General features: G+C 39.7%; 1 protein-coding gene across 15 annotated transcripts in view; it reads right to left on the bottom strand.

Annotated features, from left to right (window-relative positions):
• PARD3 (par-3 family cell polarity regulator) overlaps positions 1–16,710 on the bottom strand; it is a 579,453-nt gene that overhangs the window by 359,054 nt on the left and 203,689 nt on the right. For all 15 annotated transcript variants that reach the window (XM_070380971.1, XM_070380969.1, XM_070380970.1 and 12 more), the window contains one exon: positions 1,604–1,784. In XM_070380971.1, the coding sequence (XP_070237072.1) occupies positions 1,604–1,784 (181 nt within the window). The remainder of the gene's footprint in view (positions 1–1,603; positions 1,785–16,710) is intronic.

The raw sequence follows: 16,710 nt of genomic DNA, 5'->3' as shown, positions 1-16,710 counted from the left end.
TGAAAACAGCATTAAAATTTTAACACACAGAGCCAGCCAAATGTGGGTGGTGGTGGTATAGAAATTTTGTTGAATCAGTAAAGTCAAAAGATACAAACGGATGGGCAGCAAGCCATTCAAATTCTTCCTAACTTAAAGATAGGACTGGCCTTTCTTCCAGCACATATCTAAATTTAAGGTGTATCCTACTATATAAAACACATGAATAAAAAAACTACAATAACACAACAAAAAATTCTGTACTTCATTATATATATTGGTGTAATTACTCACATAAAGACACTGCTTTCCAAACATCAGGCACCTATGAATATTTTCACTATTATTTAATTAAAATTTTCTTTAAATTGAAACTAGGCAATCCATTTTTTAAACACGTTTGCTCCAAGCAGAAAATCATTGAAGCATGGACTTATGAGTCAGTATATAATAAAAGAAAATGACCTGTGCACACCCTATGTATTACTTCACATGTGTACACATGGTACACATCATGTCACATTTTGGATCATCAGATGTGTTAACTATTAAATTGATGTTCTTTCCTTATTCTCCATAGATAGACAGAAATATGGAGATATTATATAGTAATATAATAATACATATGTATACATATTAATATATGTGTGTGTGTATGTATATATCTTCAAGGGACAGTGGGAGCAGAAATAGTTTATAAATATCTAGAAGCAAATTACCAAGACGCTGTGGACTGCTACCAATACAGAAAGTGGGGACAAAGATACATTTTGCAAGAAAAAACTGCATATTTTCAAAATTATCTAACTATATTCTATATATTACTTTTATATATCATTCCAGATCTCTATGTGAAGATCCACTGAAGACTACCAATAATATCACACAAGATTAAATTTTCTACTTGAAAACTTAAATGTTTCTAAATTAGATGTGCCTAAAAGATAAGTGATTTCTAACATAAATTTCTTGAAATAGGCCTTCTTTCTCTTACCAACTGCTCAATGATAAGATTATACAATTACAAACACTAAATAGTATATTCAGCAGACATTCTTCACATTTGTGAGTAAAAGAAGTGAAGGAATGGCAGGAGTGGCTACAGAATTCTTCAAGCTAGTGTCCTGGAACCTGGGCACTCTGCATCCTAGGATTTCTACTCTAAACTCACTAAGTCCGATATTTTCTTTCTTTGAGATGGTATCTCATAGCAGCTCTTCCAGATCCCTGAAGATAACGCAGACCCGCTCCAGATAAAGATCAAGAAACGATTATAACCAAGTTGACTGTCAATCAAACATGCTCTGCTTTGTTTCAATGGAAGGCTTTTGATTACTTCCATTTGTTCTAGCATTCAGACAAAATACATAGGAAGAAAAATTCAAGTAATATAACTTTATATTATCCTTATTGATCTTTAGTGAGCTATTAAAAGTTTACCAGTCCAAAGTAATCTAAGCTCAATCCAAAAATGTACAGAATCTAACTTATCTCTCTTGCAAAAGACATTTGCCCAGATTCTAAACTTAATCAATTTTAAACAGATAATGAATTCCATTCACAGGAGCATGCCTGAATAACAAAAGTTGGCATCCCTGTAAATGAAGATGAAATATGCACTTACTCGCACGGAGGACTGAAGGGGTGACCTCGATCTCACTTGTTGCTTGGTAAGGCTGGAAGGCTGAGACATTGCTGGTGCCAAGCTCACTGCCGAATATCTCTGGGCTCTGGGTGCCTGTGGAGCTGGCACTGGTGCCATCACCTCCATGATGTGGGTCTTGCTCATCAAACACAGCTACCAGCTAGAAATGACAGGTGAATTTGCAGTTATATACAAAAGCATTTAAAAGGACAACCCCAAACTTACACCATCTTTGGTGTAAATAGTGAGATTTACACACCCAGGAATGTTACATTTTAGGAAGAGGAACTTCAGAGAAATAGGCTTGCCCTGGGTTTTGATACTTTTACGTTTCTAAGTTGTACATTTCATATCCAAAATTCTACAGGTGGAAAATAATACAATGGTTTTGTGTCACAGAATGCTAAAGGGGATAGAGTGGATTTAAATCTTTTCGTAGATAGTATATCAAGCGGAAAAGAAAGTGCAAATACCTATATATAAATACACATACATATATACGACATGTAGTATACACAGCATAGGGTAATAAGGGGCCCTTCATGTGGGAAAAGGGGATATGAACTGTCATAAAGCGTCTGCTCATGGTGCATAAGAAACACGGGAAGGATAAAAGAAACTAATGAGGCTGGTAGCCTAATGAGGGAACAGGGCTGAAAGAAAGAGAATGGGAGCAGGTAATGAAGAAAATGGGGTGGTGACACTTTCCTGAACATATTTTTCTGTAACTCTGACTCTTAGAGCCATCATAGTAATTAAAATATTTAAATAAATAATTGAAATCAACCAAGAGGCAAGGTGGGGGTCTGGAGGCCGGATAATCTAAAATGGAACACAATCAAATAAACCTGAAACAAATGAAAAATACAACCACACAGAAAAGGGTGGGGAAGAAAAGAACTAAGTAACTCTGGAAAATTATTTTCACTGTTTAAAGTACATCTAAAGGAAAAAGGACAGGAACAGAAACATTGTATTCAATTAGTAAGCTTGTTTCCCACAAGCATATGGTTTAGAAATTCATGTTACTCCTACCATTACTACTACTATTACTATTCCTTCTCCTCCTCCCCCTACTACACACACATCTCAAGAATGAATGAAAAAGAAAAATATTTTGGATAATGAGAGCCAAAGTTCTTACAAAGTTCAGAAACAGAAGTGACAAAAAAAGGAAATTAACTGTAGTATTCGATTTGAATTGGAGGCATCGAAATGAACTCAAGGTTTTCATAAGTAGGTAGGGAGGCAGGCAAGATGGATGTGAATCCATGTGTGGTGTGCAGACCACACATGTATGTCCTAGTTCTGTCCACTGAGAGATCCTTAAAGCAATGACATTGCTTCAATGTCAAGTTACTGACTCAAGAACCAATGGATACAAATGACCAGATCTTGGTTTCTAATACCATTTTCCAGTAAATGAACTAGAAGTCCGAAGAAAAACAGTTAACTCCAGGGGCAGGGTAAGAAAAATACATGATGAGCCTGAAACACCTTATGATGCTAGAGAGAACATCTAAGGGAATCAGGGGCCAACCTGAAGGAGCTCTGAATCACCAAAGCCATCTGGGACACTTGTAAACAGATAATGATAGCATTAGATTATAACTCAAGAGAAAACTAAACCTCCTTGAGTCCATAATGACATAATCAAATAATCAAAGAAATAAATGATGGAGAATGGACAGCTCTTCCTTACTGGAGCATCCAAATTAGTAAACATGGAAAAAATAGAGAGAACTCATCACTAGGCAATCTCCACAGTCAGAACTGTTGCAGGCAAGATGTACCAGTGGATGCTAACATTAATTGTAAGAATATGATCAGAGGTGGGCATATCTCAGAGTATCTCCCCATAAGATGCTTTTTAATTAAAAAGAGAAAATAGTATCTTGCAGGACAGAAACTTGGCAGACAGCATTTAGCTAAGTAATAAGACATATTGACAGCATGTACTCTGTGAAAAATACACCAAGAAGTATATGACGTTACTTCCATGGTACTCCTGCCCAAAACACATAACTTTGTTCTAATCAAGAGGAAACAACAGACAAATCCAAACTAAGGAACATTCCATAAAATAACTCCTGTTCTTTAAAAATATCAAGACTAGGAAAGTAAAGGGCTGACCAAACCATGCACCTTGGAGGAGACCAGGGAGAAATACAAACTGCATGCAGTATGAGGTCTTTGCCTGGATCCTGGACTAGAAAATGGGCATTAGTGGAAAAGAGGCAATCAGATGAGAGCTATAGATTAGTGGTATGTACTAGCTAACAGTGGTGTGTACAGTACTGTTCGTTTCCTTACTTTGATAATGATACTATGGTTATGTCAGATGTTAACGTTAGGGATAGGTGAAGAGTACATGAAAACACTCTGTACTATTTTTGTAACTTTTCTGAAAATTGAAAAATTTCATAATACAGTATTACCAAGTACTGTATAAATTCTATTCAACTTACTCTATTTCTTCTTACAACTAAAGAGTGGCAGCGCTTCTTCAAAATCTCAAAGAAGACAAAAGTTCCATGGCACAGAACACCTTGGCCGTTCACCCTCCAACCTCATGCCTAGAAAACTCAGCTTAGCGTTCCAAGGAAAGAAGAGACAGGACCACACCCCAAAAGAACCAAGCCTTCAGCTTCCAGCCCAAGTCTTTTCAACTCCTTTTAGCTAACAGACTGAAAGAATTCACAGATGATGAAAAGTATTTATAATTACAGTTTTAATTAATTCTATTTACATCCATCAATTGATAAGACAAAAAAGAAAACCACCATAAGGTCATAGAGATATGTAGACAAACAGGAAGCTCAGAATCCTGCTGTGGCATCTTATATAATTAGCTGATTAAACAATCTGAAGGAAGGCTAAGTGTAAGAAGAAATTAAAGTCGGATGAGGAGTTGGGCCACTCAACCTTATAATAAGCAACATCAGTGGGAAAAGAAATCCTTAGCAATTGTAAAAAATGGAAAAGTATTTGTATGTATACACTAGTTTTCACAAACGGTATATATATGTATACATTATCAACCTGTTTATCTCACAAGCATCTCCTCTGATTAAAAATAGACATTCTACAGATCAGGGTCAGCAAACATTTTTCTAAAAATGTACAGAGACTAAATATTTTTGGAGCTGTGCAAGTCATATAGTCTCTGTCACAACATTCTACTTTGCATTCTATCATGAAAATAGCCATTCACAAAACATAAATAAATGACAGTGACTGTGTTTAAATAAAATTTTATATACAAAGCAGATAATGAACCAAACTTAACCCATGGGCCATAGTTTGATGATTCTGCACTAGATTGCTCATCCCTCTCATAACATCCAATTTAAAAATTTCCGTGTGGGAAATAAAACTAAAAGTCAAGGTTCCTTGGTAACCCTGCTAAGCTAAGAATATTCATTTCAAGCTCTTCATCGGGATTTTGAATTTCTGTACTTGATTTTAATTTCATCAGACTTCTTACAAGGTGTGTGGCTTCATATGCATTTTGAAGATATTAAGTTTTGACATTTTGGCGCTTAATTGGAAGCAAATGAAATTCAAGTTTTGTTATTAACTTTTCACAATGATGTGTTCTCCTAAGAATAAAGTCCTTTCTGCAAACGGAAAATGGAGATTGAAAATTACAGAGAACAAGTCCTTAAATGCCACACATGATGGAAGAACTTACACACGTATATTAGTTTCAATAATTATCTCCAGCATTTTTAGAAAACACAAGTATTATAAAATCTGGACTGTGTCATGAACAAATGCTGTTTGAATTTCAGTGGCAGAATCACAGTTGGTGATTTGCAATATGCCAAAAACATACAATTCTACAGCTCTCTTTTAAACCGAAATTTAAATGCCAGGTGCAGATATAAAGTAATTTTGTGTTAAATTGGGAAGGATATGTAATTTTAGAAAATCTACTCTACAAGAATACACAGTAGCACAGCAAAAGAAAACAAGACCTTCACAGAAACATCACATATTAAAAAACTCTATCGTGCCCTTCAAAAAATAAAGGAAACGTCTTGCTCTTCAATTTGTGAAACATGACTCAAACCCATATTTTAACAGATGGAACCTTCACTGCTGCCCATGAAGTAGACTGTTTTTGAAAGTTCATTTTTAATTTCGACAGTTATTATTTCATCACTCTTGTGATCCATTCACCCAAAAAGTATCCACAAGAAAAGAGAGAATTTAGGATAACAGCCATGACGAAAGTGAAAGTGATGGATGCTCAGTCATGTCCAACTCTGCGACCCTGTGGACTGTAGCCCAACGGGCTTCTCTGTCCCTGGAAACACCTAAGATGACCCACCTATAAATAAAACTCCGAACTTGGCCACACATTTCCACCTCCCTTGGAACAAGTCATTTCAGCTGCCTGAGACACCAGAACCTTACAGCAGAAAACCCATGTCATAAACATTGCATGCAAATGCATATGTAAACCACTTGAGGATCGAGGGTGGCCTCTTTTATGAATAAAAAACTGCATGGAGCAAAGTGGATAAGGACATAGAACCCACAATCAGAGAGAACTACAATCAAAACCAGCTCTAACCTTACTTCGTGGATGGGTGTTGGCCCAATCCACTGACCTCTCTGCCATCCCTAAGCCTTACGTCTCCTCATCTCAAAAGAGGATGGTGGTGAGGTTGGCAGAATAATGCTCATGACTGCCCACCCACGTCCTCAGAATCTGTGGCTACTGCCCTTCCACAGCGAAAGGGACTTGAAGATGTAATTCAGATTAAGGACCTTCAAACAGGGAGACTGTCCAGTGGGCCCCATCTAATCACACAAGTCTGGATAAATGGAGACTGTTTCCCGGCTGTGGTCAGAGAAGAAACGTGACAATGGTTAGACACATGGTACACTGCTGGCTTTACGGAAGGTGGGGGTCTCCGGAAGGCAAGGGGATGAATTGTCCCCTCGGGCCTCCAGGAAAGAATGGATTTTACCTATGTCAGACCCCTACCCTACAAAATTATAAGTTTAAAAATGTGCAATGCAGCTGGAGAGCCTGTGTGCCACAACCAGAGAGTCTGAGCGCCACAGTGAAGATTCCACATGCCACAACCAAGACTCAATGCAGCCCAATAAATACTATTCAAAAATGATGACAGATATTAATAAATGTGTGGTGTTTCAAACCACTGGTCTGTGGGAATTGGCTGTGGCAACAACAGGAAACTACTCGAAGCCCTGGCCTCTCCTCCTGGACTTGGGACACATAAGAGAGAAGGCACATCAGCTTCCAGAACATAAGCGCACCCTCACTGTTACCTAAAATTAAAGCGATATCGTGGTGGTTGATGAACACAGACTTCTGGGATTTTGAGGATCAGTTCCAAGAGTAACTGGAAGCTGAGGCAAAGTAATAAGAGGGGAAAACAACAGGAAAACGAAAGGAGAAGGCTTGTTGGAAAAATTCAGCATCGTAATAACCACAGAGTGAAGTTCTTCTGCAGATGCCCTGCAACCTGCCTCAACCCCTCACAGAAACATGAAGCAGCTTTTTACATTTTGTTTCAGGGAAAAGAAAACTGAGACTCAAAAAGATTCATATGACTAGAGTTTAGCTGGAAGTATACAATGAATCTGAAATTGGAAGTTCAAATCTAACTTCCCACCTCGCTGCCCTGGAGCATCTAAAAAATCAACAGCACGGCCTGCGCGGAATCTCCAGGCTATGAGCACCTGCAAGTCTTGGAATTGAATTCTGTTCATTCAGGATAAACCACAGGTAATACCCCACCTTACCAAGTTCACATTATTTTGATACCACTACATAAAAGTTTCTGAACATACTTGAGGTAATTGCGCTAAAGATATTGTCACTCAGTTTTAATCAGAAAAGCCTTTTATTTATTTGGGAGTTGGGGATGGCATGTGGGATCCTAGCTCCCTGACCCAGGGATCAAACCCATGCCCCCTGCATTGGAAGCACAGAGTCTTAATCACTGGAGTCCCAGGGAAGTCCCAGAATTTTTTTTTTTTTTTTTAAGAATCAAAAGATCTTGTGGATTCTATCTTCATACAGGAAATGGCAGGGGACTTAAGTAGCTGTCCAAGTGAAGTCACCAAGACTCTGGGCCTGGGCTCCACACACCCTCTAAAGCTGTTTTACTGCCCTAGCCTTAAAGTAACCCAACTGTCTCTGTTGATTTCTTCATGTACAGTCTGCATATATCCAGAAAAAGTTAATTATTATGGGTCTCATGAATGTCTTTAGCATGTTCAACATTAATGTATTGAATTGTTTGACTTTGAAATAAAGACCTATAACTCTTTAGAAAGGCATCATATTTCTGGCCCTGGAGAAGATTCAACGCATATGGAAAAATACTAAAAATGACAAGGAACTTGAAGATGCCTTCAAGACCCTTTCTTCACCTAAAAAATATGAGTAAGCCAGACTTCACTGAATCACTTGGTCTACAGTATCAAAACAAAATCACCAATCACCAAAAAAGAGTGACTGTGCTTCTGGTGGGGAACTTTGCTTGCCACATTTTTCAATATTCTTCCTAACAAGAGACTATGGTGATGATGCTTTTGAACCCCAAAGTAATGATGACATCATGTAAAATAACACCTCTGAACAATGGCAGGGAGGTTTCATAGGCAGATGTGCCTATAAAGAAAAAACGCAACAGAGAGAAAATGCATTACAAAGGTGGGAGCTGTAGCACAGTGCAGCATTCCCAAAAAATCACAATAAAAACCAAGTAGTTGGAGATGCGTGCACCTCACGACAAAAGTGAGGCTGTTCTGTGACACACTGTTCTAAACTATCACTATTCCAGAAACGGCTTTTCCTTCTCCTAGGTCCACACGCATCAAGACCTTTACTTGTTTTTTTTTGTCTTTTGACTCAAGGCAGCACTTTTAAAAACAAGGTAAAATAGATCAAGTATTTAGGTTCCTGGATTTTGCTTTATCCATTCCTTTTAAAAAAAAAATCCACATATAGTTGTTTCCCATAAAGCACACTTGATAACCTGTGGCACACAAATAAAAGTAAAGAAAAACTACGGAAGTCCCTGGTGATCCAGTGGTTAGGACTCAGTGCTCTCACTGCATGGGCCCAGGTTCAATCCCTGATCCAACAACTAAAACCTGTAAGCCATGTAGCACGGCCAAAAAAAAAAAAAAATGAAAGCTAAGACACACTAGCAGATTATGTTATCTACTCACAAAAAGGGAAACTAACGAGAAAAATATTTAACAGTGCCATTTCAAACAATATACCACATAGGGGGATAAGATATTCCCTTGCTACCTGAGCAACCAAGGAGACCATCACAATCAGAAGCTCCCACCTGTCTATGATCGAAGTCACTGTCCCACAAGAGCCAACAGCATCCCTTAAGAAGGTACCATCTCTTGGTCACTGCTGCTGCTACTGCTAAGTCGCTTCAGTTGTGTCCGACTCTGTGGGACCCCATAGACGGCAGCCCACCAGGCTCCCCCGTCCCTGGGATTCTCCAGGCAAGAACGCTGGAGTGGGTTGCCATTTCCTTCTCCAATGCATGAAAGTGAAAAGTGAAAGTGAAGTCACTCAGTCGTGTCCAACCCTCAGCAACCCCATGGACTGCAGCCTTCCGGGCTCCTCCGTCCATGGGATTTTCCAGGCAAGGGTACTGGAGTGGGGTGCCAGGATGCCTAATAAATATATCATGCTTCATCGGAAGTCACAGTGAAATATATATTCACCTACAACACTCCCCAGCTTACATTTTAGACCTGGGATTTAATTCTGCTGTCCCTCAGGGTGACACACTCTGTCACCCAATGAGCCTTCAGACTAATTAGATTCTCAATTTGAGTTATGCTCAACTAATAGCCTTGAGTGTGTCAACCGCAAACCACAATGAACATATGCAAATGCTGTAGCCATGAGCTGGCTGACCCACTTGTCAGACAATGCAAACTTCTCCCCATCCCAAGCCCATCCCCAAGAGCCACTGTTCTGTTTGTACCCATCCATGAGGTTACAACTATTGTTGAAGTGTTAATAAAAAGCAAGACTGCACAGTAAGACAGAACAAAGTAATCTTGAAACTGGCTAATCAAACATATATAGGTTGACTCCAAATTGGAGGAGGTGGCATTTGTTGTGACTTTACAAGACATGCAGGTTTCCCTTGAAGAGATGATGGTAAAATTGGGAAAGAATCATATGAACCTCAGAATCAAATGTAATGATGTAATAACAAAATATTACATAGACATGACAAAAAAAAAAAAAACACCCATTAAATCAATTCATAAGCTTTCTAATGACTGAATTCATTTTAAAGACGGGGCAACACTAAATCCTTAGCCATTCTCTGAGGCTTACTTGCTCTCCTGGTTCATTAAAAACTCATTTAAACAAAGCTACTGTTTTTACTGGTCGAGTAAGGAAAACGTTAGTAAAAGAATATATTTGCACCAATGGTGGTTTATAATAGTAGTAATGCTGATAACAGCTAACTCATGGCAGACAGAGAATCTCAAGTTTGCCACAGAAAAACTTTAAATGTTATGTATGCAAGATTAATTCTCTGCTTCATCAGCATTTCAAGAACTAAGTGTATCTTGTCTGATGCAAAAAAAAAAAAAGACACCAACAACAAAAAACGAATGATCAAAACAAAAGAGCCCAAAGCTTAGAAAAGAACTCTAAATGCCATAAGCACACTGAAGGCTTAGCTATTTTTCCTCCTGGCTAAGCTAGGAACAGCAAAGAGTGGGAGTCCTTTCCCTGCACAGTACCAGGAGCCTTGACCTCAATCTGTCTTCACCTCCAGCTCCAGAGCTTAAGATTTGAGAGGCAGCAGGTCCTCATCCATGGGTAGCCCCCTGCCACCTTGCCACTCTTCCAACCTTCTCACATACATCTCTCCAAAAATCAGCAAGGTATGGAGACAGGATTCAACCACAAGTTGTTTTATTCTGTACACAATTTAGCTTGACAATCAGTAAGTGTTACATATTGACTCAGGAACAGCTGCATCAACAAATCACAAATTAGAGATTCCACCAAGAGTGACTCCTTCATGAATGCCGTGGTCTGGGGATTAGGGATCTAAATTTAAAAATATATATTTTATTAACCAAAAGCCCAACATCACACAGGAAACAGACAGACACAATGGCAAGCCAAAATCATATGCACACATAGAAAAGACACACAGAGAGAGCCTTTCTGTCAATACCTGTGATTTAAAGGTTCACTACCAAAACCCACAGCCCCAGCCATGCCACCTGAGCTTTGAGGAGTAAGTATGCCTGAGTGACCCTCCCTCCTTTGTCCCACAAAGATGTGTCATTTCTGGGGCACCAGATTCAACTCTCCCCAAACCCCAACACACACACCTAAGGGATGACAGCTGCAATGTGACTGACTGCTCAGCCCAGAAACACAGCACCACAATTACCCAGGCAGGACCACTGGGTCATGAGACGTAAGAGCTCATCCTACCATCCTGTACTTCAGAACTTCTGCCTCCATTTGGAGAGCCTGCAGAAACCAAGTTGAGACCTCCACCAGGAAGACCCTCTAGTCTTTTTACCTCCTCAGCTAGCCAGGTTAAATTCAGCCAGTGCCTCTTCCACTGGCCTGAAAGCCTTGTCTCCATATGCCCTCACCACCCCTGCATCTAGCATGAGAGAAACATCTACATAAGAGGGAAGCAGGGATGCATTTAAGCTTCAAGTCACAAGCACAGCCTCCCACCAACTTACGCCCTGACTCTGTGCTCGATGGACTGCAGATCAGGTGATTCCAGGCTCCCAGGAGAAACCCACCCGATTCATCAAAATAACCACCTAACAGAACAATGCATTCACAGGGATCCTCTCCCTAATCACCCATTGCTGATCCCACTGTTGAATATATGACTCATCACTAAAATTCCTTGCCAGTCAAATCCAGGGAGCCATAGTACTTTCATTTTTTTTGGCAATCAGCAAAGGAAAATTTCCTATCCTAAAATAGAAATTTAAAGGATCGCTTCCTTAGTTCTAAATTTTGCAGATTGTGTTTAAAATTAAAAGCACAAGAAATGAAAACTTGGCTCTGGCTCCATCAAGGCATCAGTACTGAGAAGGAGTCAAGCAGAAAGCCTCTCAGTACGCTAGTCCAAGAGGTGGTGCAATAAAGGTAAAAACCATCATCCCCGGCATTTACAGACAATATCACACTTCCAACTAAAGGAACCAGCCTGTTTCCAAGGCAACTTGCCATTTGTATAGGGGACTTACTCAGGGTTAGTAATCCCTTAACTGCTGACTTCACAATTTGAACCAGACTCCCACTGATAGCTTAGCTTCCAACTAAAAGGCATCATCGGAAAAAAAGAGAGTTTAACTGCTTTAACAGACAGAAATTCAGAAGATTCTACAGCACTGACTTTGAGGAGCAGCAGGGGACACAGGAGAAAAAAGGTGAGTCAGAAAAGGTGACAGTGAAAGAACTGGGAGTCACCGCTTCTCGGTGATTTATTTCCCACTGAAAACGCATCAAACCCATCACTTCTGCTCCCTCCAAGCTCGGAATGAAAGTTGGGTTTATGCTGATTCGTAACAGAGTCAGTCTTCATTCTGACAACCACAAGCCAATATTAGCAAAAGATCAGAGTTCAACAAATTTGTTTTGTAAAATATAACTCTAATGTTACATTACAAAATGCCTTTCAGATTAATTTGCATGCAAAAAGACAAAGTGTGATTTTTAAATATCCAGCCAGAGGCAGAGATGAAAAACTTCAAACATGTTCTGACTCCTTTTTGCTACACTCATTATCTCACCACCTTCCACAAAGAAGAGAGAACATGTCCTTGACATTATCCCAAATTATCTTCAGTATGCAACACAATGCTGATTAAATTAGGTTCATTTTAATCAGCTGGCAGGTTTATTCAAAAAGTAACTAAATAATAAAATTCTTTATAACAACTCTTCAGTAGTATAACTTGCTTAGTACTGTTTAAAAAAAAAAAAAAAGAACACAGAATAAATACTAATTGTGTGTCAATCCTTTCTCCCCTGTATTTGACAGATGAAAAGAAATACCTTAGAAGTTAAACATATCCCCCAATCCACAGATTGCTTTAATACTAAAACTGCACAAAAATCTTTTGAAATCCAGTGCCACCTAATGGATTTAGACAAGCACAAAGAGTTTGGAAAGCTTAACTTCTAGGAGAATGTATTCTAAAGATAGCCAAGCTCTCTACTTCCATTTACGTCTCACAGAAAACTTCCCCACCGTGGATCTGGAATAGGGGTTCGAGTCAAGGTCACCCATCATGTGCAGTGTCCTCCACTCATTTCAATAGGGCGAGATTGCCTGTCCCGGATGGGTTTCCTGGGATGGGTGAGGCTCATAGAGATGACCCCCAGCTGGAGGGCCTGGACAGCTCCGCCTCACTCTTGTCTCTGCTCTGCACAGGACTGTTTCATGTGTATTTAATTCTGACCACGTGTTTGGAAGTTCCTGCAGGTTACAAGTATTTAATAAATGTCAGCTACCCTGATGATTTGAGAGAGAGAGCATCAAGAGATTGAGGCTATCAAGGGAGGGAGATGAAGGGCTGCCACAAGGAAACCATGAATGCACAGCAGTGTGATCTGCATTTATTCTGCAGAAGGTTTGGAGGAGTTTGGAGAAAGGACTGGAAGGGTAAACACAACTTGTTAGCCCAATAATGAAGTCAGGAGAGGTCAGACTCATGGGAAAGCAGTGGAGTAAAAAGACAATTAAATAATTATGAAAATACAGAATTGAGACTTAGTTAAAAGGCTTTGGTACTTGGTAGATGGGGCCACTGTGGAGGAGAGGATTGAACCTGAGATCTCTAGGTTTGTCTGCCTTGGGTGGCTGGTCAGGGGGCAAGGACAAGGACAAAGAAGTTTGAGACAAAAGATGATGCCTTCAGTTGAGGTACCCACTGGATTAAGCTCCCAGGAGACACCTGGAGATGGGGTTCCAGGATGGGAAGGGGAGTTCAAGGTTAAAGATACGGAACTGGCAATGTCATCAGTGGGTGGTGGGTGAAACCAGGAGTTTAGTTAAGGTCCCAGTCTGGATGTGGAACATGTAGGGAACTCCAAACCAAACAGGCACAAAGCTGAGATGGCAGGCTTCTCTTCTCTTCCTCCAATTTCACTTTGGAAGAAATTTAAGAATTGACTAGCGAATAGAAGTAAACTCAAGGAAACATGGTTTCGCAGAAGCCAGGAAGAGGAGAGTGTCACGGAGTCATGATAAGTAGTACTGAACTACCACGAGGAGGCACATTAGCACTTTCTCAAGGAAGGTGACATCGATATATATTTTCAACAAGTGGGACCTAAAGTTACCGTAACACTCGTGCTAAAATAATTTTACTGATAGGGGATGAATAATAAAAGAATAGGAAAAAGCTAAATTTTTAGTCCACTGATATACAAAATATAGATACTCAGATATTTGTTCAAATAACACTAAGTAGGTAATTCATCTTCATAATATGCTTGTCTCAACAAATGAGGATTCTGTAAACAGCTCTTGGCTTTTTTGTGAAAGGGTCTATTTCTTTAACCTCTGTGTTCCACCCTGCTCCTGTCTGAAAGATGCTGCAATAAATACATGATGAATTAATGTCACGTTGCATGATTTTGCAACCCCTTTGAGAAGTGTAGGCAAGCTAATACCAGCAGCTGAGTCACTGCAAGTCCTCTGGGCCCCATGTCCTAACCTCACCCCTCTGCTCACACACCCAGAAAAACACAGCCTGCGAGAGGAGAGAAGTGAGCAGCGCAGCATGCACCTCAGTCCAAGGCATCAGACCAACTGTCCCCGTTACCGTCCTCCTGCTTCTCAACACCCTAACATCCAGGTCTCATTATTCTCAGAAGCCAGAAGTACGTTTCAACTAGCTGAGTCTAGAATCCCAGGAAACAGCAGACTGATGCAAAACAAGGGGTCTTGCATATTCCTAGAGCCCCTAACCCTCCAGCTGTGATTTCTGCCTTTCCTCTAAGAAGGATCACAACGCGTTGCTGATTATACAATGCTACACCAGATCATAAGGCTAAAGATCATAAGCTAGCTTTATTCTTGTACTTACACCACACACCTACTATGTGGCAAGCAATGAATGAATGAACCTTCTCCACAGAACAAAACTGCACAGACACATTGCCTTTTGGATGTAATTTCAGTAGGTTCACAGATCTCCCCTCTAAGACAATGAAGACAGAATTTAAAACACATTTTCTAACATTCAATTAAATACCAATTCATATTTCTTAAGTTCCATCACATCACTCTGATAACCAGTTATATAGTATCAGAGTGTACATCTCTTCTCAATATCCTCAAATTCTTTTTATTTCCTTGAAGCACACCCCTGCTACTTTTTCTGCTTCATCTTCTCATTTTACTCTATAAATATTTTAATGTTAAATGTTAAAACCTAGTATAAATAGGTTTTAATTTAAATTTATTTATAAACCTAGATATTAAATGTTAAAACCTAGAAATAAGGTTTTACTTTACACGGATTAGAATAAGAGAATCGGCAACCCACTCCCGTGTTCTTGCCTGGAGAATCCCAGGGACAGGGGAGCCTGGTGGGCTGCCATCTATGGGCTCACACAGAGTCGGACATGATTGAAGTGACTTAGCAGCAGCAGCAGCAAGAGAATCATAAACAAAATTCCTAACTATTTAAAAAATGTGATTACAGTAACGGCAATAACAACCAAGTTATACTAAATGACAGGAGCTGACCCTTCTTAGCCTCGAAATACAAAGAGCATCCACTCAATACTGGCAGGGACATCCCTGGTGGTCCAGTGGTTAAGACTTCACTTTCCAACACAAGGGGTGCAGGTTTGATCCCTGGTCAGGGAATTAAAATCCCACATGTCTTACAGCCAAAAGACCAAAACATAAAACAGAAGCCATATTGTAACAAATTTAATAAAGACTTTAAAAATGGTCCACATTAGAAAAACAAACAAACAGTGGAAGGGAAACCGATCAGGTTGCATTAACTGGCTTTGATCCAGCACTGCTTATATGTAGCAGAACTGCCCACGCGCATTTCAGACCAATGGTTTGGCTTCAAACCCTGCAGGATACTGCCCAGGACACACCCTCCATCATGGCCAACAGCAGAGGGGCCTTGCTAAGGGCAGCAACAGATACTCAAGAAGAACAATGTTAAAGCAAAACAGTTTTAAAAAACTAGCATCTGATTTGCAATAATTTTGAAAATACACTTAGGCTGTAAAAAGTCAATCTGAGTACAACGAACTCAAAATGCTTACATTTTTGTTGGTATTGGTACTAAATCTACAGGACAATTACCCAAACCAGTTTTTGTAAAGGAATTAAGTTAGTGTTGTTAGTGTTTTTCCTTTAAATGTGAGCATAAAAGTGTAGAGTATCCTGTTGTCAGAAGTATGAAGAAATATTCCAAACACAATCCAGCCCAAGTGCTTAGCGCTGATCCACTTTGGGATCTAGTATACCAGTCACCTCAGCCTCCAGTTACTACCTGTGTTTCCACAAAGCAGAACCAATGTGTAGGGTTTCAGTATAGTGTAATAACATTTTAAATATTCTAACTGTTTATCCCCGCCTCAAACATAAGCATGTCTATTAAAGACATTTAAATCACTGAGTGTTATTATGCTTTCAAATCAAAAAGTGACATAAATTTACCAAACATAAGAAAACCTAGGGAAGAGCTAAGGCAATATTAACAATCACCCCCATCATCTACAAAAGGAGAAATGGGCTGCGGTCCTTCCCAAAACCCATATGTCTCCAATGACATAAAGATGTCAAGGACAATCAGAACCAGAACTAAGCTCTTTATAGCTTCAACCATTCAGTTTTCTAAAGACACGAATCCTATACCAAGGCATTACAAGGAGACATAGCTCAGAACCATTATCTCCCCAAGGTTCCTTTCAGAAGGATCTCACAATTTTTTTAGAAGACAGCACCCACCCCAGAAAACCAACCACCACGTGGGGTCCTGAACCCTGGATTTGATGGTCCTGGGTGGAACCTTTG

This window comes from Bos mutus, chromosome 13 (assembly GCF_027580195.1).
Source record: "Bos mutus isolate GX-2022 chromosome 13, NWIPB_WYAK_1.1, whole genome shotgun sequence".
Lineage (NCBI taxonomy): Eukaryota > Metazoa > Chordata > Mammalia > Artiodactyla > Bovidae > Bos > Bos mutus.
The sequence above is the reverse complement of the archived record's forward strand: the minus strand, read 5'-3'. Positions and strand labels throughout refer to the sequence as shown.